General features: G+C 35.9%; 2 protein-coding genes across 3 annotated transcripts in view; both read left to right on the top strand.

Annotated features, from left to right (window-relative positions):
* Positions 1-5227, top strand: part of LOC107565386 (tyrosine-protein phosphatase non-receptor type 13-like) — a 95889-nt gene extending 90662 nt beyond the window's left edge. For both annotated transcript variants that reach the window (XM_016250602.1, XM_016250603.1), the window contains 8 exons: positions 730-785; positions 915-1012; positions 1144-1292; positions 2016-2106; positions 2293-2630; positions 3023-3238; positions 4448-4510; positions 4599-5227. In XM_016250602.1, coding sequence (XP_016106088.1) covers positions 730-785; positions 915-1012; positions 1144-1292; positions 2016-2106; positions 2293-2630; positions 3023-3238; positions 4448-4510; positions 4599-4676 — 1089 coding nt within the window. In that variant the 3' untranslated portion in view covers positions 4677-5227. The remainder of the gene's footprint in view (positions 1-729; positions 786-914; positions 1013-1143; positions 1293-2015; positions 2107-2292; positions 2631-3022; positions 3239-4447; positions 4511-4598) is intronic.
* Positions 5228-6834: 1607 nt separating this feature from the next.
* LOC107565392 (protein SDA1 homolog) lies at positions 6835-14197 on the top strand. Its single transcript, XM_016250617.1, has 19 exons — positions 6835-7043; positions 7265-7369; positions 7456-7554; positions 7698-7808; positions 7904-7975; positions 8522-8622; positions 8713-8770; positions 8916-8990; positions 9514-9615; positions 10072-10141; positions 10332-10435; positions 10542-10599; positions 10742-10800; positions 12919-12995; positions 13099-13196; positions 13298-13374; positions 13599-13725; positions 13820-13911; positions 14003-14197. Exons 1-19 carry the CDS (start codon positions 6954-6956, stop codon positions 14189-14191), a joined length of 1764 nt encoding a protein of 587 aa, XP_016106103.1. The 5' UTR covers positions 6835-6953; the 3' UTR covers positions 14192-14197.
* Positions 14198-21972: the final 7775 nt, after the last annotated feature.

Genomic DNA, 21972 nt, shown 5'->3' with positions numbered 1-21972 from the left:
GGGGGACCTTGCGGGCACTGCATGATTTCAACTCATTGCAACGTAGTGTGTTACCAATGGTTTGCTTGGCGACTGTTGTCCCAACTGCCTTAAGATCATTAACAAGCTCCTCCTGTGTAGTTCGGGGCTGATCCCTCACCTTTATCATGACCATCCTTTTCCTCATAAGGCGAGATCTTGCATGGAGCACCAGACAGAGGGCGATTGATGGTTATTTTGTATTTCTTCCATTTCCGAATATTCACACCAACAGTTGTCTCCTCTCAAAAAAACTTCTTGCTGATGGTCTTGTAGCCCATTCCAGCCTTGTGCAGGTCTACAATCTTGTCTCTGACGTCCTTTGACAGCTCTTTAGTCTTGCCCATGGTGGTGGGAGAGGTTTGAATGGAAGATACACATTCAATGGACTGGTTTCTTTTATACTCATAACAAGATGACGTTAGGAGTAATTTCTTAAAGTGACCGGACTCTGTGGGAGCCAGAATTCTTGCTGGTTGGAAGGGGATCAAATATTTATTTTACTTACTGAAATGCAAGTCAATTTATAACCTTTATATAATGTGTTTTTTCTGGATTCATTTGTTGATATTCTGTCTCCATCCGTTAAAATAAACCTACCATAAAAATTATAGACCCTTAATTTTTTTGTAAGTGGCCAAACTTACAAAATCAGCAGGGGATCAAATAATTATTTTCCCCACTGTATATGCTATGTTCTTCTGTCTTCAGACGTCTCGGAAGGCTGAGTGGAAGGAAGAAAATATTGATGTTCCGCTGAACGACAGGTGAGGAAAACAATGTTTTTGTTCAGCTTATATTTTAAACTTCAGTTCATATTCCTATTTATCAACATGCAAGTTAACGAGGGTTAAATCTAGCAGGTTTGTTCTGATCAGATCTCCCTCTCTTTTTAGTGCCCTGCAGTCATCGTCGGGTCAGCTAGATGAGGATGAGATCACATGGGGGAGTGATGAGCTGCCGATAGAGAACATCAACTCTAAATTTACTGAAGGTCAGTCTGCTGTTGAAACCACTCTGTTTCTCATAGAGAAATGGACCGTTTTCTGATTGTACTTCATTTCATTGAATTGGTTTGTCTCATTGTAAATGTTATGCATGTTATTTTGTCTCTCTGTTTCTCAGATGGACCCATTGTCACTGAAGAAGAGTTGACGTCTCTGCCGCTGGTTAAAGTGGTTCCTGACGGTCATTATACATCCGCTAACCTCAACACTATAGTCCTTATGATGAGAGGCCTGCTGGAACAGAAAGTTCCTCTGCAAGAGTTTGAGGTACAGAAAATGTTTAATTGTACTATATATGTATCGAAGTCTATTCTTTGATCTTAGAACATTTTCTTCAGTCACAAGAAATTATAAAACCCCCTTAAATTACTCCATGCATATTTGAACATTTTTATGTGCACGTTTAATACTACATACATTTATTTTTTTAAATTAATACTTCTTTTAATAAAGATGCATTACATTGATCAGAAGTGACAGTAAAGACATTTATAATGTTACAAAAGATTCCCATTTCAAATGTTGTTCTTTTGAACTTTCTAGTCATCAAAGAATTCTGAAACAATTATTTTCATAATATTAAGTAGCACAACTGTTTTCAACTTTGAGAAGAATAAGAAATGTTTCTTGAGTAGCAGATCAGCATATTAGAATGATTTCTGAAGGATCATGTGACACTGAAGACTGGAGTAATGATGCTGAAAATTCAGCTTTGATCACAGAAATAAATTACATTTAAAATAAATATTACAATAGAAAATTGTTATTTTAAATTATTATAATATTTCACAATATTGCTGTTTTTACTGTATTTTTGATCAAATAAATGCAGCCTTGATGAACATTAGAGACTTATTTCAAGAACATTTAAATAACATTGCTGATCCCAAACTTTTATTTTATTTTATTTTACTGGCATGAATATAGCCTTTGATGCTAATATGGATATAAAAAAATAAATTTTAATATGCATATTGTTTTCTTTCAAAGAACCTGCAGAATTTGCGCCCCTTGGATGAATGTCTGATTGGTCAAACCAAAGAGAACAAGAAGAAAAACCGATACAAGAACATTGTTCCATGTGAGTTAGGAAAAACATTGATGTATAAACAATGCATGTTTCTCTGACCTTTTTATTTATTAATTTCCATAATTTATTTCAGCTATTTTCCTGTTGATCTCTGTGAAGCTGCCTTGACGATCTGTATTATATAAAGTGCTACAGAAATAAAGGTAACTTGACTGTTAATTCTCTGTCATGATTCAGTCGACACAACCAGGGTCATGCTGGGGAAGGATGGTGGCTACATCAATGCCAACTTCATCAAGATGCCTGTGAAAGACGAGAACTTCCTGTACATCGCGTGTCAGGGGCCACTGCCCACCACGCTGGGGGACTTCTGGCAGATGGTTTGGGAGCAGAAGTCCAACGTGATCGCCATGATGACACAGGAAGTGGAGGGGGGGAAGGTGAAATGTCAGAGGTACTGGCCCGACACACCTCGCTCGCCCGCGATGGTGGACGACCGGCTGCAGATCACACTGGTCAAAGATCAGCACCTGGACAACTTCGTCATCCGCCTCATAGAGGTCAAAGACATCCAGGTGAGAGGCACTTTGTGTATATATTAGGGTGACCATACGTGCCATTTTCCCAGGACGCGTCCTGGCCAGGATTTCTATATTGCCTAAAATATCTAGGTTTTGGCTTTGTTTGCATGTGCAGACCGATCGGTGTATGACATCAAAATACCTCAAGAGCATTTTGAAAGCATAAGGAACCATCTGTATGGTATTTTGATGTCATACACCGATCGGTCTGCACACGCAAACAAAGCCAAAACCTAGATATTTTAGGCAATATAGAAATCCTGGCCAGGACGCATCCTGTGAAAACGGCACGTATGGTCACCCTAGTATATATTAATATCTTTATCAATACACTTACACTTATATGCATAGATGTTTAAATCTGCATGTATATCTTTCTCTTGCAGACTAATGAGATCCAGAGAGTCACTCATCTGAACTACACAGGCTGGCCTGATCATGGAACCCCAACTCAACCAGAACAGCTCCTGACATTCATTTCCTACATGAGACACATCCACCAATCAGGGCCCATCATCACCCACTGCAGTGCAGGGATTGGCCGATCAGGGACGCTGATCTGCATAGATGTGGTTCTTGGCCTCATCAGCAAAGATGCAGATGTAAGTGTCATATATATGGTTTATTCTTTGAGCAGTTAACTTGAATTTTATATTTGTAATGTTTTGTGCAAAGATGCAGATGGAAGTGTCATATATAAGATTATTCTTTGAACAGTTCACTTGAATTTTATATTTGTAATGTACAAAACATTACAAATATAAAATTCAACTTAACTGTTCAAAGAATAAACTTATATATGACACTTACATCTAGGCATGGGCCAGTATGAGATTTTGACAGTATGATAACCTTAAGCAACGGTATCGTCGTTACAGCTCTAAAATGGGTAAAAAAAACAAAAAACTTTTTTTCCACTGAACACAATATATTTTGTTTTTGAGCAACATACAGAATATTAGGAACAGTAGAATTTGTTTATTTTTTATTTGATCTGTTTCCTAAAAAGAAGAAAAATAAAGACTGACATCTTTATTTAACCTAAATCTGTAATTACAGTTATTTAATTTTGGTTATATAATTCATATACATATCATTTCATATCATTTAGTTATATAATTTCATATACATAATTTGATTTAATAATAACCCAATTTGAAGCAAAAACAGAATGTTCTGGCTAGCTTTGTGAAATTATACTACATGCCTGAACGGAAAAAAAACCCAGCAGGCGCTCTGAATGAGACGCAGATTCACTCTCTGACAGCAGGAGGCGCTTCTGGAACACCAGATACGGCGTTTACTTGGTTACCGCTGTAAACAAAGCAGCACGAAACACTGCATGATATAATGAATGTTATACAACAGTTCGTTCTGGTTCTAAAATCTGATTGGTTGAGAACCGTGAGATATTGTACTGGTATCGCTACAGGGAACGCCCTTTCACAATTTGGTATCACTCCGCTTGTTCTAGCCGGGTCTATGTTTTATTTTTCCGCACAAAAGAGGGTTTTATTAGGCACTCCGTTGTTTCGTGTTTAATTACACACATGTTCCGTCGAACTGTTGTATAAACGAAATATCACTCTCGTACTCGAGTGATATTGCTCATGTATAAATAAAAATTGAAGTTAAATGGCAAAAGTACATGAAATGGAACAAAATCAAGACTTTGTAAAAGAGTATAATAGGACCCCTTTAAGCACAATAATCTAATGATAAACAAATTATATAACACATACATTATCAGCTAATGCGATTATGGAAGTTATATGTAATAGTCATATGTTCTCCTCTTTTCCTCTCGTTAGTTTGACATATCAGATGTGGTGCGTACCATGAGACTCCAGAGGCAGGGCATGGTGCAGACAGAGGTAACCGCTTCATAATGAATGATGCCTTTAAATGAAGTTTAATTCTGCTGTCTTTTTGTGTGTAACGTTTGCTGTTTTTCCTCTCCAGGAACAATACATTTTCTGCTACCAGGTCATCTTGTATGTGCTCAGATGTCTGCAGGCGGAAGAGCAACTCTCGGGATAAAGCGTGGAGCCCACTGCCTTCCTGCTCTCCTGACAGGCTCGAGAGATCACTGTGTTCAGAAGCAGTTTCTTCATATTCCTACCAGGGGCTTTGAGCTCGTCAGAACACATTGTCTTAAGATGTTTTGGACGTCAGTGACGTGTACAATCCTTGCAGAATTTTGTCTATTCTTATGGCTTACATTCTTGACCATTGGCTGCTACTTCTTTAAAACCATTTATTTTATAATTTATCATTTTTTGGTTAAAAAAAACAGTTTTTATAGATTCCTTAAAGATTACGGATCAAATAAATAAGAAATGAATTCATATTTTTTTGTGGTACAAAATTCTTCTTGTGCATTTTAAATGAAATGATGCCGGAAATGTTGCCTTGACAGAATACGAGACAGTATTTGCTTTGTAAATCTTTTAGAAATCACTGAGTGCCAGTGGTAATCGACGCAATTTAAAGTGTTATATTTAGTGTGATATTTATCTCATGAAGTATGTTTTAAAGCTGTTACATACTGGACAATTTGCAATTTGTAAATAAAAGAATATCATGCCTTTATGGTTTTTCCTAATCATTGTGTTTTTGACATTTCTGTTAGTGTGAAAAAAAAAATAAGTGCCAGTTAATTGAGTTATTTGGATGCATTCGGGTTTCCTAGGTTTAACAGACATTGTCTATTAACTTCTCCCAGTTCTTTTTTTTTTTACATATTGGGACTATTAAGCATCAGCATGTATAGTTGTATCAATTGTTATGATTAGGGTACAGTTGATTGTATTTTCCCCTTCCATTTGTTTTCCTCAGAAACATATAATATACTAATTATCTAAATCAGAGGCTGCAGAAACTCATAACTAATCCAACCAGCGGCAAAACAACAGACAATATGTGACCCTGGACCAATTTTGTGAAAATGAGAGCTATATATTATCTGAAAGCTGAATAAACAAGCTTTCCATTGATGTATGGTTTGTTAGGATATGATATTTGGCCGAGATACAACTATTTGAAAACATGGAATCTGAGGGTGCAAAAAAATCTAAATCTTGAGAAAATCGCCTTTAAAGTTGTCCAGATGAAGTTCTTAGCAATGCATATTACGAATCAAAAATTAAGCGATGCACACAGCGCCTTCACGACATGGCGGCGGCAGCAACAATACTACAGCGAGAATAAAAGTTACGCCGCCTTTCTTTGCGTGAACATTTGGGCGGCGTTATGCAAATCTTCCCACATCGTGACATAGATATGTGGGGGTGTGTTAGAATGAGCCGTTTTTGGGTAGGTGTGGCTGAGTCTTAACTTTTATAAAGAATATCTCTTTGGATTTGAGACTTTAGTCTTTGCAACTTTACAGATCTTCTTTATGCACCAAGAGCTTGTAACACTCCAAAGAGAAAGAAAAATTGAAATCGCATCAAATGACCCCTTTAAGATCCTAATGATTTTTTTGGCATTAAAGAAAAATAGAATAATTTTGACCCATACAATGTATTTTGGCTATTGCTACAAATACACCCGTGCGACTTGTGACTGGTTTTGTGGTCCAGTGTCACGTATATATTTTTCAGTTAGACTAATATAGTTTAACAAAAAATGTTTTTAACCTAACCCAAAAATATGCTGAATGTAAAATGGGGCTCCTGCGGTACCTCCAATGTCCACAGGGGGCCGCTGAAAACCGCTGATCTAAATGATATAAACGAACCTTTTCGAATCTTTGAATCAAATGATTCACCAAATGATTCATTGTTTCGAAGCGCTCGAAACCCCACACGCTGGTGACGCCTGCTGGTCAAAACGTAAATCCGCTGATTCAAATCAAATGATTCGCATAGGTTTCGAAGCCTCACCAAGTACTGCTTCGAACGCACACACACACACCACTAGTAGCGACGCTTCTGAAAACTGGAATGGCATTTCAGGCTTTCCGTAGCCCGCTTAAGAGGGCTGAGGGAGGACGGAGGAGCTGAACACGCAGCGCCGGATGAAGCTCTATGAAGTCTCTTAGCGGTACAAGAATCAAGGGTGTTTGTATGTGGGTTGGTAGGTTAATCAGGAGATTGTAGACAGAGTGTCATTGGTCCATTTGAGATATAGGTGGCGGTAATGCACTTATAAGTCTGCGATCCGCCGTAAAGCAAGAAGAAGAAGAAGAAGAAGGCTTTCCGTAGTTAGCTGGCAACATGGCGACCTCCTTATGAGCCACGCTGCTGCTGGAATAATCAACTTACTAAAAATCAACGTTATATTTTGACGCTTAGTATAAGAAGATAATCAAAAATGTCGGGGCGTCACAATAACAAGTTACCGACGAACCTCCCACAGTTGCAAAATCTGATCAAGAGGGATCCGAAGTCTTACACGGAGGAGGTAAATAACTTGCTACTGAATTTGTCATCTACCCTGATCGCTATTAAATCAAAGAAATTTAATGACATTACGCTATGTTCATGTATTTATTAAACTTAACGTAATTAGAACTTATTTTTTCCCCAGTAAGTAATCCAATAGTGCTTGTTAATTCTACGGAATAAATGTCTACGCCTTGCTCCATATGGATCTAAATGGTCTTAATTTGTTGTTATTCAAAGTTTTTGCAACAGTATCGTCACTATCAGTCAAATGTGGAGATCTTTAAACATCAGCCTGACAAATCCAACAAAGACCTGGCAGAGCTGGTCATGTTTCTGGCTCAGGTATGAAGGTGCTTTCTCTTAAAATCCATGTACGTTATGTATTCGACATCTTATGATTAAACTCTTGTTGTGATTTTTGTCTTCAGGTTGGACACTGTTACTTAGAGGAGCTGTCAGATTTCCCACAGCAGCTGACTGATCTGCTCTTAAACCATCATACAGTGCTGGAGCCAGATCTCAGAATGGTGTGAATAAGATTGGTTGTTTAGCTGACATATTCATGCTAATTTACATACAATAAACTTAGACTCAAGAGAGTCTGTCTTTCAGGGTAGGAGTTGGTTTTAACTTTGAAAGATCTGCTTTCTAAATAAAAACTTTCTTTCAGACTTTTTGTAAAGCTCTCATTCTCTTGCGGAACAAAGATCTGATCAGTCCCACCAGTCTTCTGGGGCTCTTCTTTGAGCTGCTGCGCTGTCATGACAAACTTTTGCGGAAGGTCTGTGAATTCTGCAGTGCAATTCTGTTTTCAGAATATGACTTATTGCAAAGAATGCTGATGAGAAAATGTCCCCTCTCTCTCTCTCTCCTCAGACTTTATATACCCATATTGTGACCGATATCAAAAATATCAATGCCAAGCACAAAAACAACAAACTGAACACGGTAAGTCGCTTGTACTTGGGCATGATATTCAATTTCCATCAAGTCACATAATTGAAGGCCTGCAGCTTTTCATAATTTGCCCTTCAAATTGTGATTAATCACTTATTACGGGGGAAGTATGAGAAAATGTCCCAGAGAGTCGGACTCGTAACCCAAAGGTTGCGGGTTTGAGTCTCGTACTGGCAGGGATTGTAGGTGGGGGGAGTGAATGTACAGCGCTCTCTTCCACCTTCAATACCACGACTGAGGTGCCCTTGAGCAAGGCACCGAACCCCCAACTGCTCCCCGGGCGCCGCAGCAAAAAAATGGCTGCCCACTGCTCCGGGTGTCTGTTCACGGTGTGTGTGTGTTCACTGCTGTGTGTGTGCACTTAGGATGGGTTAAATGCAGAGCACTAATTCCTAGTATGGGTAACCATACTTGGCCACATGTCACTTCACTTCCACTTCACTTATTTCTTGTTCAGATTTTGGGCTGAAATGTTCTTGACAAGTTGCATGACCTTCACTTTTTGTAGTTTTGACATGAATACTCTTCTGTGCTCAGACCTTACAGAACTTCATGTACACCATGCTGAGGGATTCGAACCCCACTGCTGCCAAGATCTCTCTGGATGTGATGGTTGAGCTTTACAAAAGGAACATCTGGTGAGTCCTTGAACTGATACGTCTTTGTAATGCAATGTGATGCATGATCTACAGTCATTACTGTTTTCCATTCCCACATCGACTGATCAGGAATGACAGCAAAACCGTGAACGTCATCACCACAGCGTGTTTCTGCAAAGTCACAAAGGTTGGCTTTCTTGTCATTCCTTTGTAATGATTAAGTAGGAATCTCAGCATTGAAACATTAGTGTCTGCTTATATTAGTTAGTGACAATTTATTTACTAATTATACTTTTCGAGGGCTAATGAACTCAAATCTAATCTCCTCTCAGATCCTTGTCGCTGGATTGAAGTTCTTCCTGGGAAAAGATGAGGATGAAAAGAAAGACAGCGATTCAGAGTCTGAGGTACGATTAGTATTTATTTTCTTTTTTAAGAAACTAATACTTTTATTCAGCAAGGACACATTAAATTGATCAGAAGTAAGAGTAAATGCATTTATAATTTTATAAAATGTTTCTGTTTCAAATAAATGCTATTCTTTTGAACTTTTTTATTCATCAAAGAATTGATGAATTCTATTCATCAAAGAAGTCGTGGCCTAATGGTTAGAGAGTCGGATTCGTAATCCAAAGGTTGCGGGTTCGAGTCTCGTACCGGCAGGAATTGTAGGTGGGGGGAGTGAATGTACAGCGCTCTCTTCCACCTTCAATACCACGACTGAGGTGCCCTTGAGCAAGGCACCGAACCCCCAACTGCCCACTGCTCCGGGTGTGTGTTCACGGTGTGTGTGTGTTCACTGCTGTGTGTGTGCATTTTGGATGGGTTAAATGCAGAGCACTAATTCAAAGTATGGGTCACCATACTTGGCCACATGTCACATCATGTCACTTTATTCACTTAAGATTCACTTTATTCACCTTTCTGCAGGATGATGGGCCAACAGCCAGAGATCTAATGATTCGATATTCCACTGGAAATAAATCTTCCAAAAACAAGAAGAAACTGGAGAAAGCCATGAAAGTTCTCAAGGTTGAATTGAGTGTTTTTCATAATCAGCAAATCAGTGTTTTGTTTAGTTAATTTCTGTTATTTTAGTTGAATTGATATACTATTAGTTTTACATGAAGTTAAACTAAATGAAAATGAAAAATGGCTGCTGGGTGATTTTATGTTATTTTTACATTTTATTTATATTAAAGTACAGTCCCTTTGATGTTTTTTTTAGTTGAATTGAGTGTTTTTCATAATCAGCAAATCAGTGTTTTGTTTTGTTAATTTCTGTTATTTTAGTTGAATTGATATACTATTAGTTTTACATGAAGTTAAACTAAATGAAAATGAAAAATGGCTGCTGGGTGATTTTATGTTATTTTTACATTTTATTTATATTAAAGTACAGTCCCTTTGATGTTTTTTTTAAATTCACTTTAATAACCAATGTTAATTCCACTGCTTAACGTGCAATTTTCATTGTCGTTTTCTCAGAAACATAAAAAGAAGAAAAAAGTGGAAGTTTTTAATTTCTCCGCCATCCACTTGATCCATGATCCACAAGGTAAGACTGCCATTTCACTGACTGAATACAAAAACAAATTGTGTAATACTGCTGATGTAATGTAGAGGTTAAATATCTGATAATTAAAAGGTTGGAGGTTCAGACCCACCAGGGTTGATCAATTAACCGTTGCTGTGAATCGCTTTCTGTAAAAGCATCTGGATTAGTAATTAATATCTGTGTTGTTCAGATTTCGCAGAGAAGCTCCTGAAGCAGCTGGAGAGTTCAAACGAGCGTTTTGAGGTGAAGATCATGATGATGGAGCTCATCTCTAGACTTGTGGGAATCCATGAGGTAATTTATAAGTGAACATTCTAATGTAATTAAATTTGCACATTTTAAAATGTATTATTTTCTCATTAATTACTTTATCTAACCTGTTTTGTTTCTGTCTTCACAGCTTTTCCTCTTTCATTTCTATCCGTTTGTCCAGCGGTTCCTTCAGCCTCACCAGAGAGGTAAACACTTATCTTTATAGAGCACTTACTGTAATAATGCATAATTCACTTCAGTGTCTTTGAATGTCTCTTATCCTAATACTCATGTCTTCAGAGGCTGTTTGTGATCTCTTCGTTATATATATCTTTTTATTTCTTTCAGAGGTCACCAAAATTCTGTTGTGTGCCGCACAGGCATCACATCAGCTGGTCCCACCTGAGGTAAGAACTGATTGTGAGGACTATAATCGTTATCATTAGTTTATGTATAATTTACATAAACCTTATTTATTTATTTGGAAAGAAATAATGCTTTTATTCTTTTAAGATGCATTAAATTTGATGAAAAGTGATTTAATAAATGTATAATGTTATAAAATATTTCTATTTCTTTATTTTGAACTTTGCATTCATCAAAGAATCCATGCATAAAAAAAAATGCATAATGTTTTTTTTTTTCTCCCCAAAATATTAGGTATTTGATAATTAATCAACATTGATGATAAAATTTTTTATTTGAGCAGCTATTCAGCATATTAGAATGATTTTTGAAAGATCATGTGTCACTGAAGACTGGAGTAATGATGCTGAAAATTCAGCTTAAAAGGTGGGAGATTTGGGGGGAGTTGATTTGGCAGACATCACCCATGCTCCACACAATAGCCCATAATTTAAAATATAAGAAATATAATCCCTCACATAGGAACTGCAATCCAAATGACTATAAAATATCCCCCTATAAATACTACAAAACATAGCCCTATAATAAAAATTATTAAAAAGCCCCCCAAAATGATGTAACCATTTCAAAACACAGGAATATTCAATGATCACAAACCTGACTCATCTTTAACCATATTTTCAAATGTAGCTTAAACTGTGCAAAAGTAGGACACTGTATAATATTACTTGGTAAATTATTCCAGTTATTAACAGCTCTTGCAGAACAAGCTAAATGACCAAAATCAGTAACCCTAAAATGTGCTTCAATCACCTCATAGCGAAGCTCTTGTTTGTCTTATATTTTCAGTACACAAAGAAACATGTTTTTAAGGGTAAGGGTGAGGGTGCAAGGTTATTAACAATTTTGTACATTAAACAATTTTAAAACAATAAAACTGTCAAAAATAAAAATAAAAATTACTTTTTGATTATAAAACTTTTGATATCTATTAGGTTTCTTGTCAAATATTTTTAAAGCATTTTTATATAAGGTATATAACAGTCTAAGAGTAGATTTTCCTGCTTGTGACCATGAAGTAATACAATAGGAGAAATTGGAAAAAAATCAAAGAATGCAAAAAGTCTCTTGCAGGTTTTTTTTTTTTTTACAAATTTACAATTTATAAGTTGAGGTGTCACTGCACACACTATTTTAATTACTGTAACTCATTTGAAATCAGTTGAACTTGTCTAGCAGTTCATGCATACATTCTCACTTTCACTATTCTGTCAGTAACTCTCTTCAACAGCCCTCTAGCTCTTCACAGTCCCTCCCCATCAAGCCTGGTGCAAGCGTATTCACTGTTTTGCTCACCGTGCCTGCTAAATTATTGAAATATTTAATTACTCCCTCTGCCAGCATTGATCGAGGGGAGTATATATCATCTTTACCAAAGGACGGCAAGTGTGCTCACCCCACCGCTTTGATTGGTGGCTTGCAACGTTTCCTTAATGGCTTGCTATATTACTCCTCCACATGGGAAAAGGCAGGGTATTGCCTTCAGGCTTCTGTCACTGATTGTGAGGACTATAATCGTTATCATTAGTTTATGTATAATTTACATAAACCTTATTTATTTATTTGGAAAGAAATAATGCTTTTATTCTTTTAAGATGCATTAAATTTGATGAAAAGTGATTTAATAAATGTATAATGTTATAAAATATTTCTATTTCTTTATTTTGAACTTTGCATTCATCAAAGAATCCATGCATAAAAAAAAATGCATAATGTTTTTTTTTTTCTCCCCAAAATATTAGGTATTTGATAATTAATCAACATTGATGATAAAAAAAATTATTTGAGCAGCTATTCAGCATATTAGAATGATTTTTGAAAGATCATGTGTCACTGAAGACTGGAGTAATGATGCTGAAAATTCAGCTTTACCGTCTCAGGAATAAATTAATTTAAAAATATATTAAATTTAAAAAAAAAAAATTGTTTTACATTGTAAGAATATTTTACAACGTTTCTCTTTTTACTGTATTTTTCATCAAATAAATGCAACTTTGGTGAGCATGAGACTTCTTTCAAAAGCATTACTGACCCCAAAATTGTAATAATTTCCAAATTAAGTTTAAATAATAACAAATTCATTACTGTTCCATTTACAGATCATTGAGCCAGTCATCACGACCATCGCCAATAACTTTGTTACGGACAGAAATTCAGGAGAGGCCATGACAGTTGGGTAGGCGCTGTGTAAATCAAATACAATGAAACATGAAATTGTTAAATACAAAATACTGTAATTTACTCATGATAACTCTCTCTTGTTCATCCTCATATCACAGAATCAACGCCATAAGAGAACTGGTCGCCCGCTGTCCTCTCGCAATGTCCGAAGATCTGCTTCAAGATCTTGCACAGTACAAATCTCACAAAGATAAAAGTATGCCATTGTCATTATTCATCATAGTCTGTTCATTAGGTGCAACATAGTTTGAATAAAATGATAATAACAGCATATACCGTTTTTCTTGAATTTTCCAGATGTTGGGATGTCTGCAAAAGGTCTTATCCAGCTCTTCAGAGCTCTCAATCCACAGATGCTACACAGAAAAGACAGGGTGAGAAGCCTAAAATATTCAGTTATATAGAAATATTAAATAGACTAAATTTAATTTTGTGTCTTAAGTATTTACTTGAAGTACACTCTAAGACTTTAAGGTAATATTTCAATAAGTTAACAACACATTCACATGTTCACAGTCCTCTGATGTCTGTTCAAGGTCATAAGAAACATCTTTCAAAAGCATTACAAAAAATCTTTTTGCATTTATTTTGTCATCAGGGGAAGCCCACAGAATCCTCCAAGGAGGCCAAAATCCAGAACTATGGAGAATTGGAGGCCAAAGACTACATCCCTGGAGCTGAGGTGCTGGAAGTAGAGGAGAAAGTAGATGAAGGGGAAGAGGAAGGTACATCAAAAGCTATATTAGCTTAGAGTATTACATGATTTTCCAATGTAATGCCAGTCAGAAACCTCTCTGACCAATCTCCTCTTCCTCACAGATGGCTGGGAGAGCGCCAGCATGAGTGAGGATGATGAAGATGGCGAGTGGGTGAACGTCCATCACTCCTCTGATGAAGGTCAAACAGAAGTGGTGAGGATCTTATCGCTTGATTTAATGCTCGATTTGATTGTAATGATGGGAAACGATGCATATATGAACCTATGCTGTTTCTGTATGTCAGGCTGAGAAATTCCAGAGTATTCCAGAGGACGAGCGCAAAGCTAAAGCTGCGGCGGTCAGCACCAGTCGACTCCTCACGCAGGATGACTTCAAAAAGATCCGCGTCGCTCAGATGGCCAAAGAGGTCAGCGCTGCACCCGGAAAGGGACAGAAGAGGAAGAACGTGGAGAGTGATGAAGAGGAGAGGTAGAATGTGTTTTAGGCATGGTGTTTCCTTACTGCAATTATTTTAGAATCTTTGTCAGGAATTTAGAGTTATGCGTTTACATAAGTAAGTGGCACTTCATTTAGTAAGCATTTGGTTTAAAAATGTGTTGGAAATTATATTAAATGATTGCGTGCAAGTGGATTAAGTAATGTTGAAAGTTCGGTCCTCAGCTTTTTTTTTAGAAGAGCACTAAATAAGCTGTCATTTTGGCTAATGTATCAGCAGTTAAGTTTTTGTATGTTTTTCAAATAAAAGCAGTTGATCTCTGACACTGCCAGCTGTTTCCATGTCAGGTGTAGCCATAGAACACTGCAGTGATTTTAATTATTTTCCATTAAATTAATAACTGTTAGCATTGATGTTAAAGTACAGTGTTAAATTGTGTAACTATAAATTTTTACAAACTAATTAAATTGACCTTTCTGTATTTATTTCCATCATTTTGTTCCATAACAAATAGAAAAAAGTGAGTTATTTATTTATGGATTTGTTTGCATCATGAAAAATGGGGGCAAAAACAAAAGTGTTGCGTTTATATTTTTGTTCAGTGTATTTTGGCTGTCCATGACTGATATTGTTATTTATTTATCAATGTTCTGGAGAGCTTAGACCTGTTTCTGTTTCTCTTTGGAAGTAAATAGAGATACAGTGAGAAGCTGGCTGGATTTGAGAACACGTCTACATAGTTTATTTAGTTTTGGTTCTTATTGTAGTTATTTTTATTTATTTATTTTTTATGGAATTTACTCGGTATACTCTCAGTCTTGTTGTGTTGTTTTTATGCAGCACCCCAGTCCTGGAGAAATCATGTTTAATTTCTCTGTGTACAAGCTACATATGTTTGAAATGACAGTAAAGCCTTTCTGACCAACAATTTTGACTCCAATTTAATGTTTCTTTAATCAAAATCTCCCCCTCCATTCTTGTGATTGTTTCCTTCACTTTCCAATCTGTAACCTGCTGCTGAAGAGCTATCTGTATTTTGGTCATTTTTGATAAATTTGCATGTCAGGCCTCAGTATTCAGTATATATTTATATATAAGAGATACAGAAGCAGAGCTAGTACTTTACTGATGAACTACTAATGTATTTTTAATAAAATGATAATAACAGCATAGACTGACTTTTAAAGGCTGTATTTATCTTCCAGATGTTGTGATGCCTGGCCGAGGTATATTCCAGCTATTCAGAGATCTCAATCCACAGACGCTACACAGAAAACAAAACAGAATCCTCCAAGGAGGCCAAAATCCAAAACTATGGAGAGAGTAAGATGACGGTACATGGAAAGCTGTATTAGCGTTAGCTTATTATTGCAAAGAGTATTACGTGATGTTATGACATTTTTTCCCAATGTAATGCCAGTCAGAAACCTCTCTGACCAATCTCCTCTTCCTCACAGATGGCTGGGAGAGCGCCAGCATGAGTGAGGATGATGAAGATGGCGATTGGGTGAACGTCCATCACTTCTCTGATGAAGACCAAACAGGTGAGGATCTTGTCGCTTAATTTAATGCTTGATTTGATTGTAATGATGGGAAATTATGCATATATGAACCCATTTTTTGTTTGAACAATACTTCTACAGCATTTGGTTTCATATTTTGTCATCTAATACAATGAGATTCAGACATTTTAAGTGTCCAGATATGTTGGGACCACTGTATATGATCAACAATGTTAATTTATTCAATGATATTTGAGAGGAATAGGCTAGATATTTCTAGCCGTTGATATATGGTCCCTCTTATTTGCATCTGCAATGTCATGCTAAGCACATGTATCCTCTTGACAGCTGTGTTGTCGATCTACAGGTGTCACTGTTCCCGCTGTTGTTTAGAATTTCACATTGCAACATACGTAGACCTACCTAATACAAGACACAGTTGCTTCAGAGTTGCTAAAGTTTAATCTTTCTGTTTGTGAGATCATTATTATATCTCGTTATTGGTGAAAAGATTTCCAGAGGTCTGTGCATATGATAAAAAAAAAAATAAAAAAAAAAAATATATATATATATTTTATCCAATATTTGAAAGGAATGTACCTGTATTTCTAGCTGTGATATATGATTCCACATATTTGCATCTCTCTTGTCTGGTGTCATGCTATGCATATATTAGTGGCAGCTGTGTAGTTAGTCTACAAATCTACAGACTTGCCTTCATCTGGACAGTCAGGAAATTCGCATTACAGGTGAAGAACTTGTGCTGTCGTTGTCTACTGTTCTTGCTCTTGTTTTGTATTCACATTGCAATCTTTTGTAACTAAGTAACCAGACAGTTTTTGGAAATGTGTGCTTGCAAAATGGCATTACATTGCTTCTTGCATGTTTCACGACACTTTAAAAGTGAAATGTCCAGTAAGTGCCGCTAAAAGTGCGTTCAGTTTTATCTGAGACAGATGAACGTGAATCTATTGACATTTTATTACGCTAGTAATTATAGTATAATCCCAGAAGTTTGCACTTTATGTCTGGTGAGTGGCGCTAAAAGGCAATTCTCTATCACAAAATGTGATAGAGCATTACCTTCATGGCTTTTTCAGGTCATAGTGTTTAGGAACTGCTATTATTCTGCGCTGTAATCATAATTTATGTATACATACGTTTTTTGGGGGGTTTGGAGCAAAAATTGTGGATAGAAGCATACATTTCCAATAATCTTACATTTGCATTGGCTGGTAGTCATATTGTTTTCTTAGTTTACTATGTTCTGGAGATCTTAGACCCATTTCTGTTTTCTTCTCTTTTTTAAAGTGAACAGAGTTGCACTGAGAGGATGGCTGGACTTGAGAACTCTTCCAGTCGCATTACAGGTGAAGAACTTGTGCTGTCGTTGTCTACTGTTCTTGCTCTTGTTTTGTATTCACATTGCAATCTTATGTAACTAAGTAACCAGACACTGTTTTTGGAAATGTGTGCTTGCAAAATGGCATTACATTGCTTCTTGCATGTTTCACGACACTTTAAAAGTGAAATGTCCAGTAAGTGCCACTAAAAATGCGTTCAGTTTTATCTGAGACAGATGAACGTGAATCTATTGACATTTTATTACACTAGTAATTATAGTATAATGCCAGAAGTTTGCACTTTATGTCTGGTGAGTGGCGCTAAAAGGCAATTCTCTATCACAAAATGTGATAGAGCATTACCTTCATGGCTTTTTCAGGTCATAGTGTTTAAGAACTGCTATTATTTTGCGCTGTAATCATAATTTATGTATGCATACGTTTTTTGGGGGGTTTGGAGCAAAAATTGTGGATAGAAGCATACATTTCCAATAATCTTACATTTGCATTGGCTGGTAGTCATATTGTTTTCTTAGTTTACTATGTTCTGGAGATCTTAGACCCATTTCTGTTTTCTTCTCTTTTTTAAAGTGAACAGAGTTACACTGAGAGGATGGCTGGACTTGAGAACTCTTCCATTCCAAATCTGAATCCACATCTCAACATTACATCACTTAAACACTTTCAAGTGGATATTTGCGGGATTTGTGTGTTCTCTTTCAATATCCTGTTTGGGCCTCCGACACACGTCTATGTTCTGTGGCTTATCGTGACAGGAAAAGGAATAGCATCAGAGTTTCTAAACTTTAGCCTTTCTGTTTGTAAGATGATTATTTGTGTGAATAATTTAATCTCATTTTTTATATATATATATATATACGATGTCGCAGCATGCTATAACCAATGCAACAGCATAGCAACATTTTAGCTTTCTTTATCTTTTTCACACAGATATTAAATGAAATTGAGAAGATACTGAAGATGAATTGCTCTTCTGAGGATCGCATATATGAAGCGTTCCCATTAACTAACCACACAGAACCTGACAACGTAGCAAAGAACTTTTTCACGATTAGTTTTTTTGATGAGCATCAGTCTCCTGTTTCAAACATTCCAGACCAATATTTCAGTTAGGAAATCCAGGCATTTTATGAAGAAATGAAAGCAATTACACATATAAATGAGAAAATAAGTAATTATTACGAGAAACTAAGTCATTATTATGAGAAAATAAGTAATTATTACGAGAAACTAAGTCATTATTATGAGAAAATAAGTAATTATTACGAGAAACTAAGTCATTATTATGAGAAAATAAGTAATTATTACGAGAAACTAAGTCATTATTATGAGAAAATAAGTAATTATTACGAGAAACTAAGTCATTATTATGAGAAAATAAGTAATTATTACGAGAAACTAAGTCATTATTATGAGAAAATAAGTAATTATTACGAGAAACTAAGAAATCATTATGAGAAAATAAGTCATTATTATGAGAAAGTTTCTCACTATTATGAGAAAATAAGTCATTATTACGAGAAAGTTTCTCATTATTATGAGAAAATAAGTCATTATTATGAGAAACTAAGTCATTATTATGAGAACCTAAGTCATTATTATGAGAAAGTTTCTCCTTATTATGAGAAAGTAAGTCATTATTATGAGAGACTAAGTCATTATTATGAGAAAATAAGTCATTATTATGAGAAAATAAGTCATTATTACGAGAAACTAATAAATCATTTTGAGAAAATAAATCATTATTATGAGAAATTTTCTCATTATTTTGAGAAAATAAGTCATTATTATGAGAAACTAAGTCATTATTACGAGAAAGTTTCTCATTATGAGAAACTAAATCATTATTACGAGAAAGTTTCTCATTATTACGAGAAACTAAGTCATTATTATGAGAAAGTTTCTCAATATAACGAGAGACTAAGTCATAATTTTGAGAAAGTTTCTCATTATTATGACTTACAGAATTATATTTTTTTATTCATTGGCGGAAACGGGCTTCCATAGTTTATGGAACCATAATTCCACATTTACAAAGTAATTTAATATGTTTGGACTACACTGCATAATCAAAATGTTATGGAAGCCCTGTTCTTTGACAATATATCATACATATAAAAAAAGATGATGCATCTGTCTTTTTGCATCCCAGGACTCCATTACAATAATATGTATATATATGAGACATGTGAAATTAACTTCTCAGTACAGCAGAGCTACTTATACTGGGCTCCCCCATTGAATTATTTAGCAATTAAAAATGTGTTAAAAGTTACAGTCTGCATTATATTAAAATGGACCTAATTGATTGAGAATGATATATATATATATATATATATATTGTTATATTAACATTCTTACAATAAATGTTTTTCATTTAAAGTTTTAAGAAGGCAAGTAATTTGAATTCATTTATTCACAGGTGATGTAATAGCTGACAATTTAGCAGAGATTTTGTCAAGTGTTAGGGTGTGTTTACACTTGTAGTTCAGTTTTTTTTTCTTTTCTTTTTTGTTTAAGCCATACAGTCATAACCTGATTGGACAGCTTTTATGACGTACTGTATATTTTGCAAACTTACCTGTGTGCTGGTCTAAATGGCCTTGTTGTATATGTGTACATATGGCCTTATTTTTTTTACCAGCTGATAACTCATGAAGATTTTACAAAATGTGAAAAGGAATCAAAACAGTGACAGGAATTTCTCCCAGTTGGCCACAATGACATCTGCTGCAAAGAGACTGTGATTCCGATGGCTATACCGAATTGAATTGTGTGGCATATCTCCTATGATGAGAAGAACCAGGTGTGCTTGAGAAGCACACCTATAAACATACAGAATGGTGCATGAGACAAATTAGTTAAGAAAAAATTAAGAGTTCAGATGCAAGTGCCTCTAAGTGCCGTCTGAAATTGTCTAAAATTAGCATTTTTTATCAGGCTCCTATATTTATGTTCTTTTATTTCACTTTAATGGCATAGAAAAGGACCTATACATTGCCATTAAAGTAAAATTTCTGAACCTAAACATAGGAGCCTGAGAAAAATGCTAATTTTAGAAGAACATTTCAGATGGCAGTTAGAGGGTTTTGCATCTGAACTCTTCATGTGGGAAGTTGTGGCCTAATGGTTAGAGAGTCGGACTCATAACCCAAAGGTTGTGGGTTCGAGTCTCGTACCGGCAGGGATTGTAGGTGGGGGGAGTGAATGTACAGCACTCTCTCCCACCTGCAATACCACGACTGAGGTGCCCTTGAGCAAGGCACCGAACCCCAACTGCCCACACACAGCAGTGTCAGTACTATCTTGCTACGCATAAAAATGAATGATATTCAAGGAAAAGAGTGTTACCTGAAGTGTGAGGCTGCCTCATTTGGTTTGAGATCTGGCTTCTGCAGCGTGTGAAATTGTGTTGAGACAGACTTACAGAATGCCACGTATTGCAGTAGGAGGTTAAAGAAGAAATCTGTGACGTGATACAGTGGCTCTCCACAAACACATAATTGGCTCTCAACAAACACATAATTAATACACACACTTTTCAGACTTTGTCTGAAAATCATGTTGATTACAGTTTTCAGATATGTGATTTTGTGATTTTATTTAATTAAATATAATTTTTTTAAGTTTTCCTAGTTAAAGAATAGTTCTCATTCCACACCTATGATCTTTCTCTTTAGTTGAATGCAAAAGTCCATAGTCACAATTCATTTATAAAAAAGGGTATACTAGCATCAGAATTCTTCACTGCTGTGTGTGTGCACTTTGGATGGGTAAATGCAGAGCACTAATTCCGAGTATGGGTCACCATACTTGGCCACACTTCACTTCATATGAAGAGTTCATTTGCAAAAATGGGTAACTCCATTTTTATTTTTATTTTTCAGAAATCACGTTTTTTAATTTGTTTATTGCGCATTCCAAGTAATATCAATCAAACTGCAGTTGGGTTGTTTTAATTAAGTAATAATAACTTTAAAAAATACAGGTAATTTGCAAAATTATAGTTCATTGAAAGCATGTTTGTTTTTTGTTTTTTTTAAATATTAAAAGTTTGTTTTATAGAAAAAGCAGACAACTCCAACAGTCGTTTTTTGGCAAAAGCAGATAACTCCACATTTCATGTTTTAGAGTAAAAAAAAACACTAGTTTAATCTTTGTAATCTCCTCAGATGACAATGTAGATGCCTGACAAACGTTGTTGTTGTTGTGATCATAAACTGTATGGATGTGATTACACGCAATACACAGAGCTTTTCCCTCACCATTGTAAGGCGCTGCTTCTGCAAGGTTCCATGAAAACGTTTCAGCTTTTATTTTCCTTTTTCGCCCTGAAGAAGATATCACAGGTTCATCAAGGTCGTAGAAATTATCCATCCTCGATCACTTTTAGTCAGCTTTGACGAAACTCCTCTCAGCTAGTGTCTTTTCAAAGTGAATGTAGCCTTGTCACCTGACCTGAATACAGCGTGCTGATTTGCTAAAATGGACTTATCGGTTTCTGTTCAAAAACAACAAGGGCTCTTGTCTGCTTTTGAAGTAAAACGTGAACTCGCGATGCCTTGAAAGTGGACAAAACGTGTTTAGGGTTCAGATCGCGATATATGTGGAGAATAATGCATGGCAATCAGCTAATTTTTTTGAAAGTGGCGTTTATCGGTTTTTGCAAATGAACACTTCATATATGAGACAATGAGAGAGGAGGAAAACCACATGAAAAGAAGAGCATTTTATATTATTCTAATAATGAACATGACTACGCTAGTCATATTTGGCCTTTTTATCATCTCAAGATTATTCAATATCCTGACGCAGGGAGATACTTCAGTATTTAATGTGTTTATCTTGTAGCCTACTGTTTTGTGCTGGGTGGTTTTGTACCTGCTCTTCTTTATCTCAGGCGAAAAGGAAAACTGCCCTTCTTCAAACCTCCTTAACACCTTTCACTCAT

The sequence above is a fragment of the Sinocyclocheilus grahami genome, unplaced genomic scaffold, assembly GCF_001515645.1.
Source record: "Sinocyclocheilus grahami isolate Dianchi unplaced genomic scaffold, SAMN03320097.WGS_v1.1 scaffold999.1, whole genome shotgun sequence".
Taxonomy (NCBI): domain Eukaryota; kingdom Metazoa; phylum Chordata; class Actinopteri; order Cypriniformes; family Cyprinidae; genus Sinocyclocheilus; species Sinocyclocheilus grahami.
This window is presented reverse-complemented; position numbering and strand designations above follow the sequence as displayed.